This window comes from Gigantopelta aegis, chromosome 2, assembly GCF_016097555.1.
Source record: "Gigantopelta aegis isolate Gae_Host chromosome 2, Gae_host_genome, whole genome shotgun sequence".
Classification (NCBI taxonomy): domain Eukaryota; kingdom Metazoa; phylum Mollusca; class Gastropoda; order Neomphalida; family Peltospiridae; genus Gigantopelta; species Gigantopelta aegis.
In genome coordinates, this window is record NC_054700.1 from 25,837,240 (window position 1) to 25,861,888 (window position 24,649).

A 24,649-nucleotide genomic window follows, 5' to 3' on the forward strand; every position below is an offset into this window, starting at 1 on the left:
AGTGATATGTTAAGTGCACCTCTGTACATAACCAAAAGTAACAGCATGTTAAGAACATTTTTGACATTTCCGTTCTACACATCAGTGTAGGTATATTCTAACCTACATGAAATGCTCACCATATTTTAAAGGCAACTTTCAAGGGCCATAACTCTGTTAAAAATGGGTAAATTGCCATGAAAGTCAAACTTGATCTATAACAGACATGATAAACTATACACAAATCCTGTCCTGGATGGAGGAGCTGGCCGAGGCCGGCACCTATGCCCAGGACAGGAGTGAGCTACAACAGCTTGTTCTGAATGTACACGTTAAACACTCTGACCTGACCTGACCTGACCTGACCTATACACAACAATTTCAACTCAATATCTTGAGACATACTGGAAAAAAAACAAGAAAAAAACAACCACAAACAACTAATTTCCGTATCTCCAGAATTTATGGGCAATAATTCAGTCAAAACTGATCTGTAACAATACATGATAAAACTACGGTTTCAACATTTCAGCTCATTATCTTGAGGCATTCCTAAAAAAAAAAAACTGTCCAGAAAACTCATTTTTGTATCTCCTAAATTCAAGGGCAATAAGCGCCGATAACTCTGTCAAAAATGTGTAAATCACCATGAAAGAAAAATTTCTTTGACAGTACATGATAGAGCTATACCCAAAATTCTGCTCAATATCTCGAGGCATTGTAAAAGTAAAGTCTGGAAACTATAAGTGGGACAGACAGAATGAAGCAGATGGAATCTATCGTCGCCTCCAGTCTGCTCTGTCTGGACCTGTACAGGACTGAAAACATAACTAGTGTTTGTAGACAATTGATAACTTCCATAACGACAAAAATAGGCTTTTGAACATCTACTATTACACATCAAATACATTTTGTTGTCCAGAATATCAGTCTGTACATTCAATGTGTTTTTGGTTGTTGTAATGTTTGTAGTAGGTAGGTCAAACAGATGTATATAGAGGACACAAAACAAAGTTGGAGTTACTACAAACACTAGGGTAGTCGGAAATACTGAATATTCAGACATTAGCACAGGTTCTGCCAGAGGGTACGAAGGGTAAAATTACAAACCTTAAAATCTTGTAAACCAATGAATAATTTTTTTTAATTTTTAGAAAGGCTGTTGTAAGAAAACTGCTGTTTATTAGTTGTCACAATACATGAAATGCAGTGTTCATTTTCAAAAGATTTCAAACCTATAACCAACTAATAGGGGCACTTATAATTTGTTTTGTTTTTATTAGGTATCCTCTGATTATTTTCTGGCAGAAAGTCTTACTAGCATTCTTTAATGACAAAAAAATTAATATACAATATTTTGTCATTAAAGCTCTGTTTGTCAGAATCACCTTAAAACTTGTATCAAACTGTACTGAGCGAAATATACTGAAATGGAGAGTTAAACTTGGTTAACGACTGAATGTAGTCCTAACCTGTATTCCAATGACTAGTCTTCAGATTTCTTGATCATAAAGTATGTCCACAGTTATCTTGGAACATTTTCAAGCTTGTGGAGACTTCAGCTCGACAGTTCTTTTCACATACATGGATTAAACATTCGGTGTAGGTTTAACAACATTTAGTTAACTAATCAAGTTTTTACTTTTACCATCATGGAAACTTCAGACATTATTATAGTCCGTCCCATCCTTCTACAAAAGTGTTTTTTATTAATAATTTCAGTTTGGTATCACATAAGAAGAAAAGTAAAAGTGTTTTGGAAATAACAAATACTATTTTTGTGTGCAATTTACAAATCAATCAGCTCAGAAATAAAGAACTTGTAGTAAATTCCATAGTTTGAAAAAAAAGGTATTCCTTGTGGGACGGACTATAGTTACATTCAATGTAGTTTAGTCATGTCTGTGATCTGTATAGTTCCCATTGTCTGATAAAAATAATTTAAATGTGTACATTAAACAATATATAATAATTATTCAAAGATGACAAATTATTTACTGGTGATATTTACTGATCATTGAGCAGGTATGACTAAGAGGCAACAGGTGCCACAAAAACTGTGAACACAATCGGTGTTGGAGGGGAAATGTGGTTTGTTAAGTGGGTGCGGTATTTCGAACTCTCAAAGTGGACTGATGGGTGTGCAGGGTACGGTTGCTCTACTTGAAAACGAAAGTCTAATGTTATGTGAAAAAACTTGCTATCACAGTGATTGTTGGGAAAGTGTTCTGCGATACACACACGTGTTGTGACTGTGTAGATGTAGAACGTCTCTGGTGTTGGGATACTGTTAAGACTTGCTATCACAGTGAGTCATTGAAAGGTGCTCTGTGATACGCACACACACACACATGCTGTGATTGTGTAGATGTAGAACGTCTCTGGTGTTGGGGTACTGCTATGACTTGCTATCACAGTGAGTCATTGAAAGGTGTTCTGTGATACACACACACATACACACATGCTGTGATTGTGTAGATGTAGAACGTCTCTGGTGTTGGGATACTGCTATGACTTGCTAGATGAATAGTCATCGTTCTGTGATACGGACACACACACGTTGTGATTGTGTAGATGTAGAACGTCTCTGGTGTTGGGATACTGTTAAGACTTGCTATCACAGTGAGTGTTGGAAAGATGTTCTGTAACACACACACACACGTTACAATTGTGTAGATGTAGAACGTCTCTGGTGTTGGGATACTGTTAAGACTTGCTATCACATTGAGTGTTGGAAAGGTGCTCTGTGATACGCACGCACACACACACGTATTGTGACTGTGTAGATGTAGAATGTCTCTGGTGTTGGGATATTGTTAAGACTTGCTATCACAGTGAGTCATTGAAAGGTGTTCTGTGATACACACACACACACACACACACACACACGTGTTGTGATTGTGTAGATGTCGAATGTCTCTGGTGTTGGGATACTGCTATGACTTGCTAGATGAATAGTCATCGTTCTGTGATACTGACACACACACGTGATTGTGTAGATGTAGAACGTCTCTGGTGTTGGGATACTGCTATGACTTGCTATCACAGTGAGTATTGGAAAGGTGTTCTGTGATACACACACACACACACACGCTGTGATTGTGTAGATGTAGAACGTCTCTGGTGTTGGGATACTGCTATGACTTGCTATCACAGTGAGTCATTGAAAGGTGTTCTGTGATACACACACACATACACACGTGTTATGATTGTGTAGATGTAGAACGTCTCTGGTGTTGGGATACTGCTATGACTTGCTATCACAGTGAGTGTTGGAAAGGTGTTCTGTGATACACACACGTGCTGTGATTATGTAGATGTCGAATGTCTCTGGTGCTGGGATACTGCTATGACTTGCTAGATGAACAGTCGTCGTCTTCCTTGAAATACTCCTGGGCCGCGGGCCACTGGTCTAGCGGGAATCGTGACACCAGGCTCATTCGGCTCTCAGTCTCACGGAATTCTTTTTCTGAAATACAAAACAACCACATCATTGTGTGTAAAATGAACACATTCGTACCAACATATTTAAAATATGATACACAGTCTATACCGGACTCTGGACAAACCGGAATCTTGTCAAAACTGAACCTGGATAAGTATTAGGTCCCTGGCATGATCTAGTTCAGACAGGTTTCACTGTACGTGGAAACAACATCGAAATTAGTCTAGACACAGTTTGAAGAATTCAAACATGATCTAGTTCAGACAGGTTTCACTGTACGTGGAAACAACATCGAAATTAGTCTAGACACAGTTTGAAGAATTCAAACATGATCTAGTTCAGACAGGTTTCACTGTACGTGGAAACAACATCGAAATTAGTCTAGACACAGTTTGAACAATTCAAACATGATCTAGTTCAGACAGCTTTCACTGTACGTGGAAACAACATCGAAATTAGTCTAGACACAGTTTGAACAATTCAAACATGATCTAGTTCAGACAGGTTTCACTGTACGTGGAAACAACATCGAAATTAGTCTAGACACAGTTTGAAGAATTCAAACATGATCTAGTTCAGACAGGTTTCACTGTACGTGGAAACAACATCGAAATTAGTCTAGACACAGTTTGAACAATTCAAACATGGTAAACACATTTTGGGGTCAGATATAGAACTGCTTATTCCAAAAAAAAAAAAGAGAGAGAAAAAAGTAGAGTATTTTTTTTTTATAACTCTTGATATGCCAGTCCAAGTTTTATGATGATTTTGGATGACAGATAGTTACTTTAGTGTCCTCTTAATTTATGACAGTCATCTGCACTATTAAAATGTGCATGCATTTATCTTTTCCAAAATGCTACATTGAGACAAACTAATGTTATTGCCACAAATACCTTAAGTTTAAGACCAACCAAGGTCTATCGATACTTTTTTATGTAATTTATTTACACACATACACAGAGGGCTTGAATTTAACAGCAGCCATGCAGTAATGCGGTAAATTGCCCCAGTGTGCTTCTATGCCCATAAAATTAAACTGGCCAGGCCTTGTTTTGCCTTAATTTGTCATCACATTTAAATACAACTCCTAGAAGTATTTTATTACAAAAGCAAGAAACCATTCACTTCTTTATGCTGTTGTGTTAAGACTACACGTGTTGCTCTGCCTTCTGGCAGTAATACCCTAAACAAATCTCCATAGGTCTAGGACAAATGTCCTTGCACTGTAATTTTTCAAATACATAAAAAATTTGTATTATGTAAGTAAAATTTAATGTATTTCAGCTCTCTCTCCTTGATGTGCAATGTTAACATTAACTCATCCAAATGGAGAGGAGAGAGAGAAATCCTGAAATGTGAGGAATTTTATGAAGTCGTCACTTTGTTTCTTTTAGAAAATTATATAAATAAGTAACTCTGGATGGCTTGCTGTGTAATGCCTCTCACTAGTTCACCCCACAGTGCTAATACCAATTAAACTTATCATGTCATAATAAACTGTGAACAAAAATAAACAACTGTATTGGCATATTTCTCTTGTTCACCTCGCATTCAGTGCTGTAAAATGTTCTAGGGCAGACAGTTTTACAGATTTTTGCAGTGCTCATAAATAGATAAACAGAACAACAAATGAAAAACATGTTTGCTTATTTTTGCCCATTAAGACGAGAAGGATTTGCCACATGTGATGAAATGGATCCCATCGAGGAATCACAGGCAGGCAAGAACACGTGTTCATCATTCAATATTCACACCAAATTAAAGAATTTTCACTCTTTTACCCTTCAAGAGGCCATCAGAGAAGATTTTTACTCAAAAAAACAACCAAATATGTTTGCTTTTATGAATATTGTACTCCTTAATTCAATCAATCAGTATAAAAAATATCTTACTGTATATAAAATTGCTAAGACTGGAATTCAATACCTGTTGATTAACTGTTTGGGCAGTTGGTTAAATGTGACAAGAAAAATCCTGCTACAATGCCTTAATCAGCCACTAAAATATATATATATATATATTTTTTTTTTTTTATCAAGCACACTGCTAAGGGTACACACCTCAACTATATTTGGGCATATCAAGCCATATTATCAAGTGAACACTTTACCACTGGGCTATCTCCAGCCCTCTCCTTTTGAAAAAGAAGAATGGTGCCTGAAAATCAAACTACAGCCAAATAAGGAAGAAACATGCCAGGAAGTGAAATTAAATATTCATTTTGACCAATGATACTCATAATTTATACATTATGCAATGCAATGAAATTCATCTTCGGTGATATGACACTCATCACATAACTGTGGAGTTTTAGACAAGCGGAGAACATTTTGTAAACTTTGTGTAAAGAAATGTTTGTTATGTCAGTTGAGTAACAGACTGTGTGCTGGGTTTAACTAATGACATGGAATTAAAAGAGAGGATCAGATCTGGGTGTTCTGCAGTGGTACAGGGCAGCAGGCAGTCCACGCAGAACTGACTTAATTCTATTAGTATTTACAAACAACTGCACTCGCCCCAATCGAACAGAGTGGGGTCTCCTAACAAGACATGTTGGGCTGGCCAGTAAACACGGCCTGGTGCATTAAGCATTACCCAACTGACACTAACAAGGTTACCTGGGCTAGCAACACTCAGTAGGTAGCGCAAAGTGAAAATACACACACTGCACTTAACCTGCTGGAGGTATATGCACAGCCACAGAGAGGTTACACAACACCAATAAACAGCCTTGTTTATTCCAATATATCTTAAGCTTCTGTCAGTGATCTGTAAAGTAATTTCATAAACACTGTCAAACCAATAATGAGGGGTGTTCTATAGAAATGTGTCAGAACTATGAAATTATAACTGATCATACAAACTAATTTGAAAAAAAGAGCTTCTTTTATTCTTTTATTTTATTTATTTTTCTTTTATCCATTATTTTTTTTTGCTGTGGACGTTTTCTTAATTGCAAAAAAAGCTTTTTTATTATTATTTTTTTTTTTTTTTTTTTGCGAGGAGTTGGTTATCTATGGCTTGCTTTGTTGCCATTGTTCAAACTTAAATTTATTTTGTTTAATGACACCACTAGAGCACATTGATTTATTAATCATCGGCAACTGGATGTCAAACATTTGGTAATTTTTACATAGTCTTATAGAAGAAACTGACTACAGAGCAAGAAATAGCCTACTTGGCCCACCGACAGGAATTGATCCTAGACTGACCACGTATCAAGTGAGCGTTTTACCACTGGGCTGCGAGCTGCTCTATGGCAATGCTTAAAAAGAGGTCACATTTACAAATGCAGAAATGTATTTTTACATTGTCTGTGCAAGTTTAGTGGTGTATCAGCTAAATGACATAGCTTCAACTACTGAAGTGATACTAATTTCATTTTTTTCCATAATATATTATGATTTAACTAGCTAATATACTGTTAAATTACAGTTTCATTATAACCACTGAAACATTATGTCTATATAGTAAAAAAATGAAGAAGTAGAAATGAGATTCATTATCGACTTATTCCTATAGATTTGTCTAATTACATCCTTTGCATGTTTTATCACATGCTTTTGTGCTGTTTCAATATGCAGCCATATTGCAACACTTCATGTTGTACAATTACACCCAAATACAAAAAATAAATAAAAATAAATAAATATATATATATATAATCTTGTTGAGTTGAACTTAGAAGGGTTGAATTACACCACAATGCTGGAACCAAAAACAAAGTCGTGAGTTACACTTACACAATGTTGACCGAATGGTTAGGCCAAACTACCCGATGGGTGAGCACTTTCTCAAGCACTGACGGGGTTTAAGCCAACGGGATTCAACTGTATATGTATATATAAAAAAAATCTAAGATATAAGTTTACTAATTGAAAACTACATGTACTGCATGTGTGGCTCATTGCTTGTAGTTGATATACGCACCTTGAGGCCTTGTTTTCTTCGCTGATGATGGAGTAGACTTGGCCTGCTGGGCTTCCAGTTGCTTCTCCTAGAACAACACAAACAGATTACAGATTACAGCATGTTCAAACATCAAGTACCAGTACCAAGGTAAGGTGCGTTGATTGTTCTGTTATTTTGTGTGTGTGTGTGTGGTTTTCTAGAGTTAATTTTCTTAAGCAGTCCATCTCAACTTGTCCAGTAGTGATGCTGAAGCGATGTTTTTAGTGTTTGCTTGTAAAGTCTCTGCCACCATCATTTCTCACAACAGTTTCCCTGGGACGAGGATCAGCAATTCATTAAATCATAAAGACAATTAATTGAAAATGATGAGAAATCAATAGTGAGAGGCAGGAAACTTGGTCTCTGGTGTCGCCTGCCTGGATCACTGGGGGCCAGAAAGCCCTCTAGTCTTACCCAGGACTGTCACTTCCAATTGGTTTCAAATACAAACAGTCCCTAATTGTATTAGCTGCTGCATAAACCAGAGCCAATTCAATTAAACTTGTGGTCCCAACCAAGAGGTGGTGCTGACTTCTAGTATTAAAGTTACCATGATGAAGTCAACTTAATGAAGTCTCTCAGTTCTGCTTGGGACACAAGACATCCAAGTCACATATATTGCAACAGACTGGATTAATGAGCTTGAACATTGGCATATTAGAGAAATACGGTCCCAAGAAAGATGGATGGATGGATGGATGAATGAATAAACAAAAATATGGATGAATCTCACAAACAAAAACCTTGCATTGGAAGGATGGACAGATAAAAGGACTGATGGATGAATAAATAATAATAAAATATTTTCAGAATACAATATCATAATTATGTATTTTGGAATTTCAGGCTATACTTGAATATAACAGCAAAGAGAATATAACAGCAAAGAAAATAACCATAACTAATCAGAATAAAAATGCAACAAACCGTTTTTCATTATTGACAAGTACATGTACATGTACCTCAAAAGTCAATTCAGTTTTAAAGGCGCTCAATCACGGATTCTGTGGGCCTTATTTCTCTAAATATGGATTATAAATGGAAATTACATTCATTTGGAATACCAAGCCTAATTATTGTATGATCCAAAACATTTTACTTTAACTACGATCGAGGGAATTCCATGACACGCTTCATTTTTAAAATTTGGAAGTCTTCTTATGAAAAGTCATGAAAAATATGGCAAAACGAACTCGTAGTGATGAGGCTATATATACGACAACCGTATAATGTATTTTAGAATTTTATATAAACGACCGCCATGTATAGAGACTTGGCAAATGAGGGCCGGCTATATACATGGCAAATAATAAAAAATATATTATTTCATGACGAAAATAACTGAATGCGCTGAAATAAAATAATAAACAGTCAAGTCAGAACATGAACTCACCATTTATTATTATTATTATTATTATTATTATTATCAGGCGTGTGTGCATGGAATTTAGCAGGGATAGAGTCTCGACGGTTACAACGCTATAGTGCTTGGTTCAAAAATGGATAACATGGAAACCATTCACAAAAGGGTCCGCTAGATTCATATACTGCCCCCTTCCCCTGTTCAGAAAACGTACTGTTCATACAGTACTTAGTATATATTCCTCCTGTTCCAGATGGTTTGGTAATATGGATCAGTCGAGTACTTATTTACCGCCTATATACATTTTTGTTGTGAATATAGCCAGCCCTCGTTCACGGTGGCTATATACACAGCCATCATATATATAGTCACATCATATATAAACACTGTCATGTTCAGAGTATTCTTTAAAAATGTACCAATTCCTATTCCAAGTCAGCTGTTATGGAATATTTTGCATATTAATGAATTTAATAAGGTGGAAAAATGAAGGTGTTTGTGATCTAGATGTTTAGATTTTTTTTGCGTACGACTAACGATAAATTTACCTGTAGATGCAAAGGTCTAACTAGTCTAACTAGTCGGGATTGTCGACGTTTAACATGCTTCTGTTAATAAAATAAATTAATATATAAGCTTATTATCATTCAGTACATGTTTTTATTGATTTTTAATAACATGTTTCATTGTTGTTTTCTATTTACCCTACGTCGCAGAGGATGGTCAAGCATTCTCGTTACACAAGCTTGGTAAGTGGTTTTGACACTGCGGTTATTCGGGGGTTGCCCATAACGTGACTACAAAAATAATACGTCACACCTCTTCGCTCCAAATAGCAGTTATTTTTTCCTGAATTATGGACCGTTGACCTAATTCAATTATTTTTACAAAATATCAGTAATAAGTGGGTTATGTTATTTATGTAGATGGTTAAATAAAGTACTTTTAGCGACAAATCAAATGTATATATTTTAAAATAATATTTTGTTAGGTCATTAATTAGGTTAACCATCCATGACAGGGCACCTTTAATAAGTGTTTTGTTTTTCTTATACAATTAAAACAATTAAAATCCAATAAAGATCAGATCAAATATGTGGATTATGTTTACTTTTAATACATATAGGGAAGGAAATATATATAAGAAAATAAAACAAGGAAATAAACTGATGACTAGTAGAAATTGTTGGAGATAAATAGAATTTAAATGACAGTTTCCCAGGCAAGTAAATAATATGTTCCAATGTTGATTTTATTTCTTCTAAATATTTCAAGGTTGGCATGTCTATAATCTCTGTAATAAAAAGGCCTGCACTGTAAGTTTTTTTTAAAGATAGTCAACAAAATGTATATACAGTGAAACCTCTCAAAACCAGACCCTCTGTAAACCGGAATTCCATCAAAACCGGAAGTTTCGCAGTCCCTTTTTAAATATATGTACAGAAGAGAACCTCTGTAAACCGGATACCTCTTAAAACTGGACTTTTCACTTGGTCTCAAAGGTGTCCGGTTTAGAGGAGTTCCACTGTATCTGTCAGGCTCATGGTTGTTACCAATAATGGAAGGACTAATAGATGTCGATGGGGTCTAGTGTCCATGGGGTCTAGTGTTTTTATAGGCTACTATAGTCCCCCAATCCAATGGAAATATTTCTGAATTCTACTTTGAAAAATCAGACAGCAGCAATAAACAGCAGATAGCAGAATGGGCCCTTTGCTCATTAGTTGTTGACAGTTATTAGGAAGGGTTTAGGATATTATCAGAGAGGCATGGTTGAGTCGGTCCTAACCTAGTGAAAGAGTTCTATGAAAACAAACAACTCCCAGCACCCTGTGTGGCGAGCGGGATACTGGCAGGGAAGGCAGGAACTGCCTGGCAGTGTGGCTCAACCGATATTAGAGTCTGTGCAACTTAATGCGCTAAGTAACAACTTAATCCTCAAAGTAACAAACAGGAGTATGTGCAGTATTTGAGAGATGCCGAGAGCAGGGTGGCCACCACTGAAGCCAGGCTGCCTGGCAGGTTCCGAGCTCAGCCACTGACATACTGACAAGTGATATGTTATGACAAGTGATATCGCATGGATTATCAGCTGACCAAAATAATGTACATCTACAAATGCTGTTTTTCCCCTCATTTGGTTTTTGTTTCTCTTTAACGATAAAAAAAAGTTGAACTTTCTTAAAAAAAAATATTTTTGTCATTCAAAAGTAAATAAAATAAAAATTACTTTGTAGTTCGCAATTTCTTGGAACCAACAATATACAATTCAACAGTTTAGTAGTCTCATGGAATATATTTCTTGCACATAATAACTACGGTACACAAAATAAATATTTAAATGAAAAAAAAAAAAAAAAAACCCCCACAAAATCTTCTGTTATTTAGTACATTTTCAATAAAATATTTCAATAACTTTCTTTTAGTTAAAATATTGAATGTTTAAAGCTATGTCCTTTGTGGGTAGATTAATACTTAATTTTTTTTTTTAAATTAATGTTAGATATTTGCAGATGTTTAAAAAAATAATTCATTTTACATTAACTTTTTGAATAAATCTTCCTTGGGGATGTTTCATAATAATTTTGTGCCTGCTAAATCTAGTTTTGGAGTGGGGGTTTTTTTTAATAGAAATATGCACGGTTTAAATAAAAAAAATATTTGTGGGTCATGGACATGTACCCCTGTATGTGTTTCCTGCATGTGATCAACGAACAATCCATAGAAGGTTTTTCGCTATTACAATGTCTTGAATGTCAAAAAAATATTACTTCTATGTCTGTGAAACTTATTTCTTAAGAAAAAGCAAGTGGAATAAAACAACTCTCTAATTATAATAAGAATGTAGATGACTGAAAAATAATAATAATAATAATAATAATAATCCTGCTGCTGCTGCTGCTGCTGCTGCTACTGCTACTGCTACTGCTACTGCTACTGCTACTGCTACTGCTACTGCTACTATTGCTGCTACTACTACTAATAATAATAAATAAATAAATAAAATGAAAATATTTTTCAGGTCATTAACTTTTTAGATTAGTTTTTAAATTTTACTTTTAAAACATAAAACTATAATCATTACATTTGTTTCAAGTATGTTGCCATCCTATAAAGTAAAAAAAAAACGAAGCAAAAAGAAAAGAAAATACATTTAGTGTCAGCCTTTATTTTGTGGCCAGCTAGGAACAATAAATTTAGTGTGACTGTTTCCCCTCTGATAATAACCTATCATCTTTGTGCTCGTCAGTGTGCACCCTGGTCAGGCGACTGTCAGTGTCAATTTACAACGTTATACATCATAATCTGACACCATCGACCCGCTCCTTCATTAACACACTACTCGATTCACACACTACTAGCATCATACTGTAAAAAGTACAGAATCTCACATTTTGCTTGAGATAATGTTGAACTGCTTTTTCTTCGGCTTCTTTTCTGGGACATTTTTAATGAAAAAAAAAAGAGGGGGGAAAAAACCAGAAAAAGAAATCCAACAGTTAAACAAGGACAAAAGAAAATTAAAAATTGTGAAGTGAATATTAAAGTACATTGTTCCACTACTATGTAATGTTGCCATGATGGCAATGCCATTTAATCTGAACAAAATTAATCTCATAAAAGTTTACCTATCTGAACATAGAAATAAGTAACAATTATATTTTTAATAATGCTCTATAATGTCTTTGAGAAACTTCTCACTGAACTTATTAAAGCTATACAATACCATTCATAGCTTCAAGAAAACAACACAACACACACACAAAATACTACTACTACTAAAGAACACACAATAATAATTTTAAAAATGAAAAAACCCAGTCTATTTGTATTCATTTGACAAACCATTTATACACTAAAGGTTACATGGGTACAGCCATACACACACACACAAGCTAAAACAAAAAATCACTTGTTATTGTTAGGATAAATAATGGTATAAATAGTTCCATGTAATAACAATTTTATTAAATACACTTCATTAAATACTGTTATTAGTTCATCCTTTCAAATGTTCCGTGTTATTTAATGTTTATGACCGATCTATAAACTTTCTCTGGACCAAATCAATTCCCAGTGCCAATAAGTTAAACATGTATACTGTGGTGAACGCCAAAACAATTTTCTTTTCTTTTTTGCATTATTAAAAAAATCAAGACACTGCTGGGACTTTTCTTAGGTAACTGTTTGTTAGAACCACATGCATTATTTATGATCTTAAATGGCAATAACACATGTGTGCTAGACATTTAAAGACATACAAGTGGGTTCTCCTGTAATGACCTGGGCTCATATTTTCAAAGCTATCTTAGCATTATGATATCATAAAAACCATTGTAGGCTATGATGTCACTACGGCGTGTGTTGTAGTGATGTCATAGCCTACAATGGATTTATGATATCGTAAGGCTAAGATAGTTTCTATTATCTGTAGCCTAGAAGGGCAGGATTTAGCTCAGTCAGTTGAGTGCTTACTTAAGTTGCTAAGGATCGAACCACTTGGGTGGATCCATTCAGCTGGGGTTTTTTTTTTTCTTGTTCCAAATACTGCACCACAACTGAACAAAGGCCGTGGTATGTGTTTTCCTGTCTGTGGGAAAGTGCATACAAAAGATCCCTTACTGCATTAAGAAAAATGAAGTGGGTTTCCTCTGATGACATCCAACAGACGATGATTCATTAATCAATGTGCTCCAGTGGTGTCGTTAAATTAATCATACTTTAACTGTAACCTGGTCACCACAGCTATCCCATCCAATGAAATAAGAACAATCCCATCCAATGAAATAAGAACAATAAATACTGATTGCTCTGTGAAGTATACATTGGCATGTGAAAGCATAAGTTAACTGCAAGTGTTGTAAATAAGTTTTTAATATTTTCAAAACATGTTTTAAACTTGTTTTAAACCTGGGTTTTGAGGATATGTAACAAAAGAATACAACATTCACGTCTGCTGGATACCATTTAACTGACAACTCTGTTTAAAAATGCTATATTATGTAAAATAAAACTGCACAATCGATGTAATTTGTGGAGGTCAGTATATTTATATTTATTTATTGGAAAGAACAGATGATATTTGCACGAAGAAGCACTTCATACATTATTATCAATCAGAGCTGCAGCTCAACTGCTGTTTTACTCTGTATATAATAATATGATGCATCTCAAACTTTCAAACGTAAGCCCCTAATTTGGTACAGTTCATCTTTTAACCAGTGTTTAACTGTCATTTGCAATATCACCAAAAGCAATTTTATTTCATTTGGTGAATACATTTCATTACTTATTTACCAAAAAGCTCATTAGAAAATTGCACGTTTTCTGTAGAACTACAGCTACTTTTGCTGTTTGACCAATTGAAACTTGAATCTGGCTATAAATTTACTGACCAAATTTGCCAAACTGATAAATGGTTGGATCCAGCTTAAAGCCTTTGTAATTGACTGTGGAGAAAAAGGGACAAAATTGAGCCTATCGCTGTGCACAGTGGAACTATGTTTCATATCGGTTTTCATTTTCTGTGTGCAAGACGAAGGCTGAAATTTCATGGTGATGTGCACATGACAAACGGCAACATTGATACAATAGATACTGATCTGCTGACGGGACAAAACGAAACTCAATCTTTTAAAACCTGACACACTTAATTATCAAGTTATCAATTATTCACACTTTAATAACATAATGGGTCCAGCCATGTTGGCGTTTGACAAAAAACAATGCACACATCAAGAATGACAGTCATAATCAATTAAGATTTCTCGATGACCTGGTGCTGGGTTTTCTCGCAGAATTAAGACAAAGAGCACATAACCACATGCAGTTAGCTACTAACAAAGAGAGACAATTAACCAATCCAGATTTAAAATGTTATTAGCTTTTACATTCTCCTCACAACATATTTATCTCAGAAATTTTCATAAAGACAAATAAGAAATATTAAAATAATTACTATTAAGATGGATACCGAGTAGATAATTAGGTAGAATTGGTTTAATGTGCTTACATCCAGTTAACATTTAAACAAAGTCACAATGGTAAAGGGTGTGCCAAATATTAAGTATGGCCATAAATGTGCCCAGAAAAACTAAACATATTAACTACTAAACAATTTCAACTAAAAAAACTACTGAAATATTAAGCCTAAATTAACTGCAAATAACTAAAAATGCATTTCTCAAAACCTATGTTTCCATATCATACCCTCAATTAATTAGATTAATGCTCATAACAATAAAAAAATTGTATGTTAGTGAGATCTAAAGCCTTAGTACCCAAAACGAGAAGGGGTTTTCACGCTAAAATATTACCCACACCCTACCCCACCCCCCCAAAAAAAAGACTACTCGGCCGAATATTTATATAATTTAGAGTATTTATGAAGAACAATTCAAGAGAAAGATGAAAGGATCAGACTATTTAACATACATGTAGTAGGGGAAAAAAAAGAATTTGACTTAACATTTTTAACGAAGGCAGAAAGGTCTGAAGTACATGTGTGCGTGCGCGTGCGTGTCTGTGCGTGTGTGCGTGTGTGTGTGTCTGTGTGTGTGTGTGTCTGTCTGTGTGTCTGTCTGTGCGTGTGTCTGTGTGTGTGTCTGTGTGTGTCTGTGTGTGTGTGTGTGTGTGTGTGTGTGTGTGTGTGTGTGTGTGTGTGGATCCGGACCCCTTGGAATCCCTACTAAATCTACACTTATAATGTCCTATGTCTGCATGAAGTAATAAACAGTAAATAAAATATGAAAAATACATTAAGTAAAAAGTGCTGAAGAGGCAAAAGAAATTTTTAAAAAAAAAGAAAAAGAAAAAAAGAAGAAAGAAATCCTCTTCTAGAAATGATAGTGGTTTGTGTTTATTACTGGATGCTATAATTTTTGTAAAACATTATTTCCGTAACAAAAGTTATCATGTCTGCTCACAACCAATTGTTTAAAAAGAAGTCGCCAGTACCTGATGCACTCATAAACTACGAGCAACATTTACAAGGCGGTAAGCCTCGTAGATAAATACACATGTCAGCTAGCGGGTATACTTGGCAGGCTAACAAATTTGTTCACACGTCTCCGTCTATTGTCACTAACAAATATCCCTCAACCATATATGGCTTATGAGTAAAACAATGTAAAATGTGTCCCTTGTTTGTGCTAGAATGATGCAGTTATAATCAGAGAAATAATATGAAAATGCACATGCATAATGATAAAAAGGGTATAACCAGTTAGCATAGCCCCTTTCCCCCCAACCACTCCCCGTTTTTTAATAGTTATTTGTAGGTGCTCTAAACCAATTGTCAAGCATTTGTATATCTTACTTTGTAACCCCTCTCTTAAAGCTTGCATCAGGCAGAGTAAAATATAGCTGATAAAGCAAATTGCATTCAGCAATGGTAACTCAAAATTTAAAAATTAATAAATTGTAACTAGATTTATGTTGTTTTATTCTTATAACATGAGCTATTTGCACATATTTTTAACGCATTTCTGTGGTCTTTGTTGAATGATATTTTCACCATTTCGAAAAATAAACAAACAAATACATGTAAATAGTTTTTAAATGTTTATTTCATGTGAAAAATGGGTTTGTAGCTCCACTATTAATATAGCCATTTTATTTGCTCCACCACCACTGCCGGGTCAGTCAGGTCGGGTACGTTTTGAACATGCTCATATACCACTAGAGCTTCGAGTATGTCTGTCCCGAGGCCGAGCTCTGGATAGCCATCACTGCCAGCATAATTGAATGATATTTGTAACATTCTGGCAAGTATTTCTATTTTATTTCTGTTTTATTTCTATTTTCACTAATGTTTTTATAAACTGCACATAAAAATGTTAAAAAGTTGTTATTTCCAAATTAAGTTTTTGTTTTTAGTAATTTTTTGTTTGTTTTGTTTAATGACACCTCTGGAGCACACTGATTTATTAATCGTCGGCTATTGGATGTCAGACATTTGGTAATTCTGACTCGTAGTCATTAGAGGAAACCCACTACATTTTTTCTAATGCAGCAAGGGATCTTTTATATGCACTTTGCCACAGACAGGAAAGCACATACCACGGCCTTTGTCCAGTTGTGGTGCTCTAGTTGGAATGAGAAAACCTCCAATACTGCGACGCAAGCACTTCAAGTAAGTACTCAGCTGACTGAGCTAAATCCTGCCCCTCGTTTTTACTGAAGCCAAACACTTAAAATGGAGGCCAATAAAGAGCATAACTGACCAAGTGAGGGTCTAATACTCAACTACCCGGGCCTTGTTCCACGCAGCGATCTCAGAACTAAAACCACCTTGGTATCATCATAAGGTGATCTTAGTGCTAAGATGGCTTCATGGACCGAGGCCCAGGACAGCCGATGACACAACAGCAATAAAGGGACAACACGGGGCAGAAGACATAGATCTAGCTTTGTCCCTCTGTCTGTCAACCCTGAATGGGCCATCATGGCCAGATTAAAATCACATTACCACAAGACATGCTGGCAACCCCGTCATGTACATGACAGAGACAGAGGTGAAGGTCATTTATTATATACCAATAACACTGTATAACACAAGCATCTTGCTGGAATGTAGGATGTGGAATACATGGTATATGTTTTAGTAAAATTTGATAGTAATAAGCCTGACATAAAAAGGTTAAATCAATAATCTATATATACCCCCCCCCCCCCACACACACACACACACACACACACACACACACACACACACACACACACACACACACCTTATTTCCTTTAAAGACACCAATTTTTAAACACTACAGTTTTTTCCCCAATGTTAAAGACATTTTTGATAATTGAAGATAAAAGTTATATTTTTGTACATCCAGAATGTTTCTGGTCAACTTGGTGTTTGTAATACCATAAAATATATTTTATTTTAATTCTAAAAACACATATACGTCTGAGAAGTAACTGTTAACAGATTTAAGTTTTAGTTTTTGGTAGGGGAGCATTTGTAGACCCTCCCTGGCCAACAGGTGACACTGCTGTCTTGGGTCTATATCTGAAAATGTTTGTAATGGTTAAAGTATATATGTTTCAAGGTTCATGCTTTAACAAAAAGTTACCAATTATTTTGTTAGCCACCCCACTAAAAGGGGGTGGGGGACATTTGTAGATCCTCCCTGGTCACAAGGGGGTGCTGTTAACTTGGGTCCATATCTAAAAATGTTTGTAATGGGTCAAGATATGTATGCATCTGTATGCAAGATATGATCCGGACAAGGATTTACTGTTATGTGTAGTAGACATTGAAAAGTAGGTCACAGTGACCTAGTAATAGTACATGACACACCGCCATCCCAAGTTGTTCCTACATGTAAGGTTTGATGGTCCTGTATGCAAGATATGGTCCAGACAAGAAAGGCTGTGGTATGTACTGTCCTGTTTATGGGGGACATTAATGCATAAGATCTATTGCAGCTCTATCAGTAGGACTAGCCTATGTGACAATAGCAAGTTTCCTCTCTCTTGAACATGTGTCAAAATAACCATAATATTTATGTTAGATACTAAATAGTCAGTTTAAAAATGTGCTAATGTATCATTAAACAAATATTCCTTTTCTTGCTAAATATAAAAATACAAAACACTGTTCACAGATTTTGTTTATGTGTCCCTGTTCATAAATAGTTTGTTTATGTGTGATACCCTGTTCAGAGAGTTTGTTTATGTGTGATACCCTGTTGATAGTTTATGTGTGATACCCAGTTCATAGAGAGTTTGTTAATGTGTGATACCCAGTTCATAGAGAGTTTATGTGTTATACCCTGTTCATAGAGTTAGCTTATGTGTGATACCCTGTTCATAGTTTATGTGTGATACCCTGTTCATAAAGAGTTTATGTGTGATACCCTGTTCATAGATATTTTGTTTATGTGTGATACCTTGTTCAGTGTTTATTTGTGTGATACCCTGTTCACAGAGTTTGTTTATGTGTGATACCCTGTTAACAGAGTTTGTTTATGTGTGATACCCTGTTCATAGTTTGTTTATGTGTGATACCTTGTTCATAGATAATAACTGTTATTACCTAGTTGTTCTGTTTCCAATCCACCGCATGATAGATGGAACATTGCTGTCGCTGTGTCAGCAAGATATTCGAGGGTTTGTCTGATAAGATATCAGTAATTAATGGCTGAAGAAAACAACCCTTACTGCAGCAAGAAGACTACATCAGACCACAGGGAAATTAATCTTCAGTCTAGTTAGTACAACAAGAAAATACCAAACTTACAAAACTATTTCTTTCTTTTTTTAACCCTAAATCTTGACACAAAACATGCTTTAAGAACTGCCAAAAATGCAATGTGTTGGTATGTTGTTGAAAATTTTCATAAAGTGTATAATATATATATATATGTAATTTTAAAAAAGAAGAAAAAGTAATAAAATAAAGCTAAATCATTCAAAGGTAGAAGAGAAAAGAAGTTTAACGACACCCCTGCATGAAAAATACATCGGCTATTGGGTGTCAAACTATGGTAAATGCAAACAAAAAAAGTGACACGCAAAATCAATATAAAAATTCAAGAGTCAAATAAAAACACAGTGTAAAGAACTGTGCAAAAATTACAAATATCACAGACCACCACCACCACAGGTAAGAACTTGCAAGTCCAATCTAACTGATCTCTTAGTCATATTGTACCCTAAAACAACTGACATATTTCTTAATTTCAACCCGTCAATGGAGGTAACATTTACAGAGTACAAAATATATATATATATATAATTAACTGTAAATTGTAAATAATTTTTATAAAAAAAAAATAATTAATGCGTAAATTGTCACTTTAAAACCTTCCACACCACTCCCAACAACTGATTAAAAATTTACTTTTCGTTAATATCCTTATTCACAAAATTATGAACAATTAAGACAATATTGTGGCTTAATAATAATGAGAGATATCAGTCTGCTAACAATAAGATTAAATGGATGGATACTTTGGTAGATGGATCATGGACAGACAATGAATGAATGAATATTTAATGACAACCCAGCACAAAAATACACATTGGCTATTGGGTAAATGCTAAATAACTGATTGGAAAATTATTGAACTGACTGCAATGCAAACTAAAATGGTCTGAAACACAAAAGAAAGGTATTTATCATCTGAACAACAAAACCATCAACATTTTAAAAACCATATCTCTGAACAAGGAAGAGTCAAAAGGATGTTTTGATGATACCATGACTGTTTCCACACTGTTAGATGTTTTGATGATACCATGACTGCTTCCACACTGTTAGATGTTTTGCCATTAGAACTGCCATTTTGTATTACATACTTTCTTCCTACTTCGTCTGTAGGAAGACTGCCACTTGCAATGACTAGTCAGACAAATCTATTCTACACAAGAAAGCTCACTGAAAACTGAAAACAGTGGTGTTGACATATACTCATGAATCACTGTATAAAGTAGGTTAACTTGTTTCACAATGGACACTGACTGAGGAATGCAAGATGATGTATTAACTTCTACAGAAAGTGTTCATCATTCTTCAAAATAGTGTTGAAAAATATGAAACAGCAGAAACTACCACTGTTCAACACAATCCTCCAATTCAAGCTAGATTTGTCAAAGAACCTACAATTTTTTTTTACTATCCAAGACAAATAAACTACTGACACAAAAATATTACTGAATGATCCATTGAAATGAGCATTCCCACACAAAATTCTAAATAACAAATCCAGCTTCTTGACACATACATGAAGTGAACAGCACACAAGCGGTTTGAGAAAATATCCAGCTCCTAGAATTATCAAACAGGGTGGCTAGAACAAATAGGTTTCCTCCACTAGACACAGGTGTGGGTGTAATTGGAACCCAGCGGCAGACCTGCTCCGTGAGCCCTGCACTCAAAACACAGTAAGACAATCTGTAGTGTATACAGGCTAGCTGATACAAAATGTTAGATCTGTGAAGAAAAAACACCGTTTGAGCCAAATGTTCCAAAAGACTTGGTGCCATTTGGTAGAACTAACCAGATACAATCGTGTTGTTGTTTGTCTGGTAACCCAATGTCGAGACTGTATCAGGGGACAAAAAACACCTTGTTACGTAGAGAATAACCAACTCGCTATGAGGAATTACAGATTATCTGTCTCAAGTGAATTAAGGCCATAATAAAATAAATGCTAGATCTTCATCCAATTTCTTTTTTTCAAATTGGGGGTGGGTGGTGTAAAATTTTATTTTTAATTTTTAGGACTATGAAGAGTTTGTTTTGTTTAACAACACCATTAGAGCAACTAATTATTACTCATCGACGATTGGATGTCATACATTTGGTAATTTGACATATAGTCTTAAAGAAGAAACCCGCTACATTTTTCCATTAGTAGCAAGGGATCTTTTATATGCACCATCCTACAGACAAGATAGCACATACCACGACCTTTGATACACCCCAGTTGTGGTGCACTGACTAAAGTGAGAAAGAGCCCAATGGGCCCACCGACAGAGGACAATGAAAATACCACACGTTGAGCATCATATATGTTTATAGGATAATTTTTTTTAATTTGGTGCCAAAAAAGAACAATGGGGGCTGATCTTTGGGGAATGATAATCTAGGATTTACTATATTAAAGACTCAGGTTTACAACATCAGTGTGACATATCCCTATATGCTGTATATACTTTACATAATACAAGTGATATAGTCAGCTAAGACAATTGGTGATGTCATGGTTCAACAGTGTTCTTTCTGCAACCTAACTTTTACAATGCAAAATTACATGACTGTAAATGCATTAAGAAGTAGGTGTTGTGTCAATATATAGTAACTGGGTGCTTTTAAGTCATCGTAGATCAAATTACCCCTTTTTGTGCGACACATCCACAACAGAAGGTTTCTTCTCAAATTATTAATTAACGCATGTAAAGTAATAGCCCGTTTGAAGAACTCTCAAAAACCACTTTCTACTCATTATAATAATTCATATTTTAATTTTAAAACTGCAATTGTTAATAATTATTAAAAAAATATATATAATATGAAAAAATTCTATCATTCAGTCTGTTTCAAAGAATATCTTCACAATATTGTTGCTTTTCCACATATCTTGGCTCTGACAGAAATAAAATAAAATAATTTAAAAACCAGTATTGGTGGCTTATACAATATTCTGAAGATAGAGCAACTACCTCATGTTTTGACAGGCAACTCATTATATTATCTTTAAAATGTGAAAGCACAATAAACATGAGATGCTTGGCCTAGATATACTGACTGACCCAACTGAGTGTTTACACCTGACACCACACACACCAAAACTGTACGTGACTGATAGCATCTTACATAAACTTTGATTTCATCCCTCCACACTCTCTTAACACAAACCTTCATAAGACTGACTTAAAAACTCCAGTGTTGACAGTGAAATGATAATTAGGTAAACACTTACATGAAGAAAATCATGTAAAACTAATCTGTTGGTTTTATGCCACACACGCACGTGCATGTGCACACACAAAGAGCGAGAGAGAAAGATATGTAGATTGAAAAAGTAAGAGAGAGAGAGAGAGAGAGAGAGAGAGAGAGAGAGAGAGAAAGAGAGACAGAGACAGTTTATTTTGTTTAACGACACCACTAGAGCACATTGATTAATTAATCATCACCTATTGGATGTCAAACATTTGGTAATTCTGACTCTTAGTCAACAGAGGAAACACACTACATTTTCCAAATGCAGCACGGAAAGGGGGGGGGGGGAGAGAAGAGAGAGAGGGAGAGATGGAGAGAGGGATGGAGGTAGGATGAGGTTTTGGAAGGAGATAAGGGTGTATATAAAAAGAGACACAGACAAACAGACACACACCAGTGACATATCACAGTACTATCAATAATAATTAATTCACCGAACTTCAAAGTTCAAGAGGCAGGACATAGCCCAGTGGTAAAGCGTTCGCTTGATGTGAGGTCGGTCTAGGATCTATCCCCGTCGGTGGACCCATTGGGATATTTCTTGTTCCAGCCAGTGCTCCACAACTGGTGTAACAAAAGCCATGGTATGTACTATCCTGTCTGTGGGATAGTGCATATAAACGATCCCTTGCTGCTAATCGAAAAGAGTAGCCCATGAAATGGCGACAGCGGATTTCCTCTTTCAATATCTGTGTGGTCCTTAACCATATGTCTGACGCCATATAACCGTCGTTAAATAAAGCATTTCCTTCCTTCAAAGTTCAATTTTCTGTGACTTTAAAAAAATTATTAATATAAATGTTGTGTGCCATTTTATTAGTTTTTTCTGCCCTAATTTAATTAAATAAAGTTGCTTCAATATCCAAAATGTTAATATAAAGGAGCAATTGACTTTCCATGAAGTATACCAAAAAGAAGGGGAAAAAAAGAAGACTACTGACCAGAAAAAAATTCAGCGCCTGAGCAATAACACAAGCTAGCCAAAAATAAAATAAATTTACTTTCCAAATAGAAGTTTGTTGTTTTAACGTAAAACCTACCAATTCTCTCAGTTTAAACAAATTAATGTTGTCCTCTGGAAATTTCAACTTTGAGTTCTAGTTTCTTTTTAAACAACATCTTGGTCTTATGTTACCAGACTGGGCAGTGTTAGGGAGGTGCCCTCCAGTGCCAGTAGCAGGGCTGATTGAGATGTCAAGATAGACAGGCAGACCTCACAGGCTGGGAGAAATCAGATCAGGTGGTCACCACTTTTTTAAGGATAATTCTTGCAGCCAGTTTGGGTCGGCCTGTAATATGACTTTTGTCACAGGCATCAACTGATATGTGGCAACATAGAGGAAAGTATATTACTGAAGTAAAAAGAGTGTTACCATCAAACCTGTGTTAAACACACACACACACACACACACACACACACCACATACACCACACACCACACACACGTACACCCACACGAATGCACATGCACACACGCACTCAGGCTAGCACTCAACTGACAGAGAGTGGGATGTAGCCCAGTGGTAAAGCGCTCGCTCGATGCACGGTCAGTCTGGGATTGATCCGTCAGTGAACCCTTTGCACTATTTCTCTTTCCAGCCAGTGCACCACAACTGGCATACCAAAGGTCGTGGTATGTACTACCCTGTCTGTGGGATTGTGCATATAAAAGATCCATTGCTGCTAATCAAAAAGAGTAGCCCACGAAGTGGTGACAGCAGGTTTCCTTTCTAAATAAAATGTGTTGTGTGTGTCATTAAATAAAACATTTCGTTCCTTCCTTCAAATGAATGAACTAAATCCCAGCCAAGTGAAAGAGAGAGGCAGACAAATAGGAGTGGGGAGGCAGCAGGCAAGGAGAATAAGGTTGGAGAGGGAGAGACAAAGAGGAGCAGAGAGGGAGCCAGGTAAGGAGAATAAGGGAGGGGAGGGAGAAACAAAGAGGAGAAGTGGGAAGGAAGCAGGCAAGGAGAAAGATGAAGGTGAGGGAGAGACAAAGAGGAGGAATGGGGAGACAGCAGGCAAGGAGAAACAGGAAGAGAGGGAGAGACAAAGAGGAGTGGGGAGGAAGCAGGCAAGGAGAAAGAGGGAGGGGAGGGTGAGACAAAGAGGAGAAGTGGGGAGGCAGTAGTCAAGGAGAAAGAGGGAGCAGAGGGAGAGACAGACATATTATAGTGGACTCTGTCCAAACTGGCACCTGTGTAATCTGCATTTCTGTGTAAACCAGCATAATAACAGAGTCCTAAAATGGATTTAATCCAGTATTCTGTGTATACCGATGCATTTTGTTTGTCCTCATTGAATTCAGGGCGGGTTGTAGCCCAGTGGTAAAGCATTCGCTTGATGTGCGGTCGGTCTGTGATGGATCCCAGTCGGTGGGCCCACTGGGCTATTTCTCACTCCAGCCAGTGCACCACAACTGGTATATCAAAGGCAGTGGTATGTGTTATCCTGT

The 24,649-nt window shown here is 35.9% G+C and overlaps 1 protein-coding gene across 1 annotated transcript in view; it reads right to left on the reverse strand.

The window, feature by feature from the left end:
* Positions 1 to 302: 302 nt before the first annotated feature.
* LOC121383184 (S phase cyclin A-associated protein in the endoplasmic reticulum-like) overlaps positions 303 to 24,649 on the reverse strand; it is a 134,819-nt gene continuing 110,472 nt past the window's right edge. Inside the window, exons 28-29 of the mRNA XM_041513037.1 lie at positions 7,358 to 7,424; positions 303 to 3,448 (exon numbers count right to left, since the gene is read on the reverse strand). Of these exons, the coding sequence (XP_041368971.1) occupies positions 3,327 to 3,448; positions 7,358 to 7,424 (189 nt within the window). The 3' untranslated portion in view covers positions 303 to 3,326. The remainder of the gene's footprint in view (positions 3,449 to 7,357; positions 7,425 to 24,649) is intronic.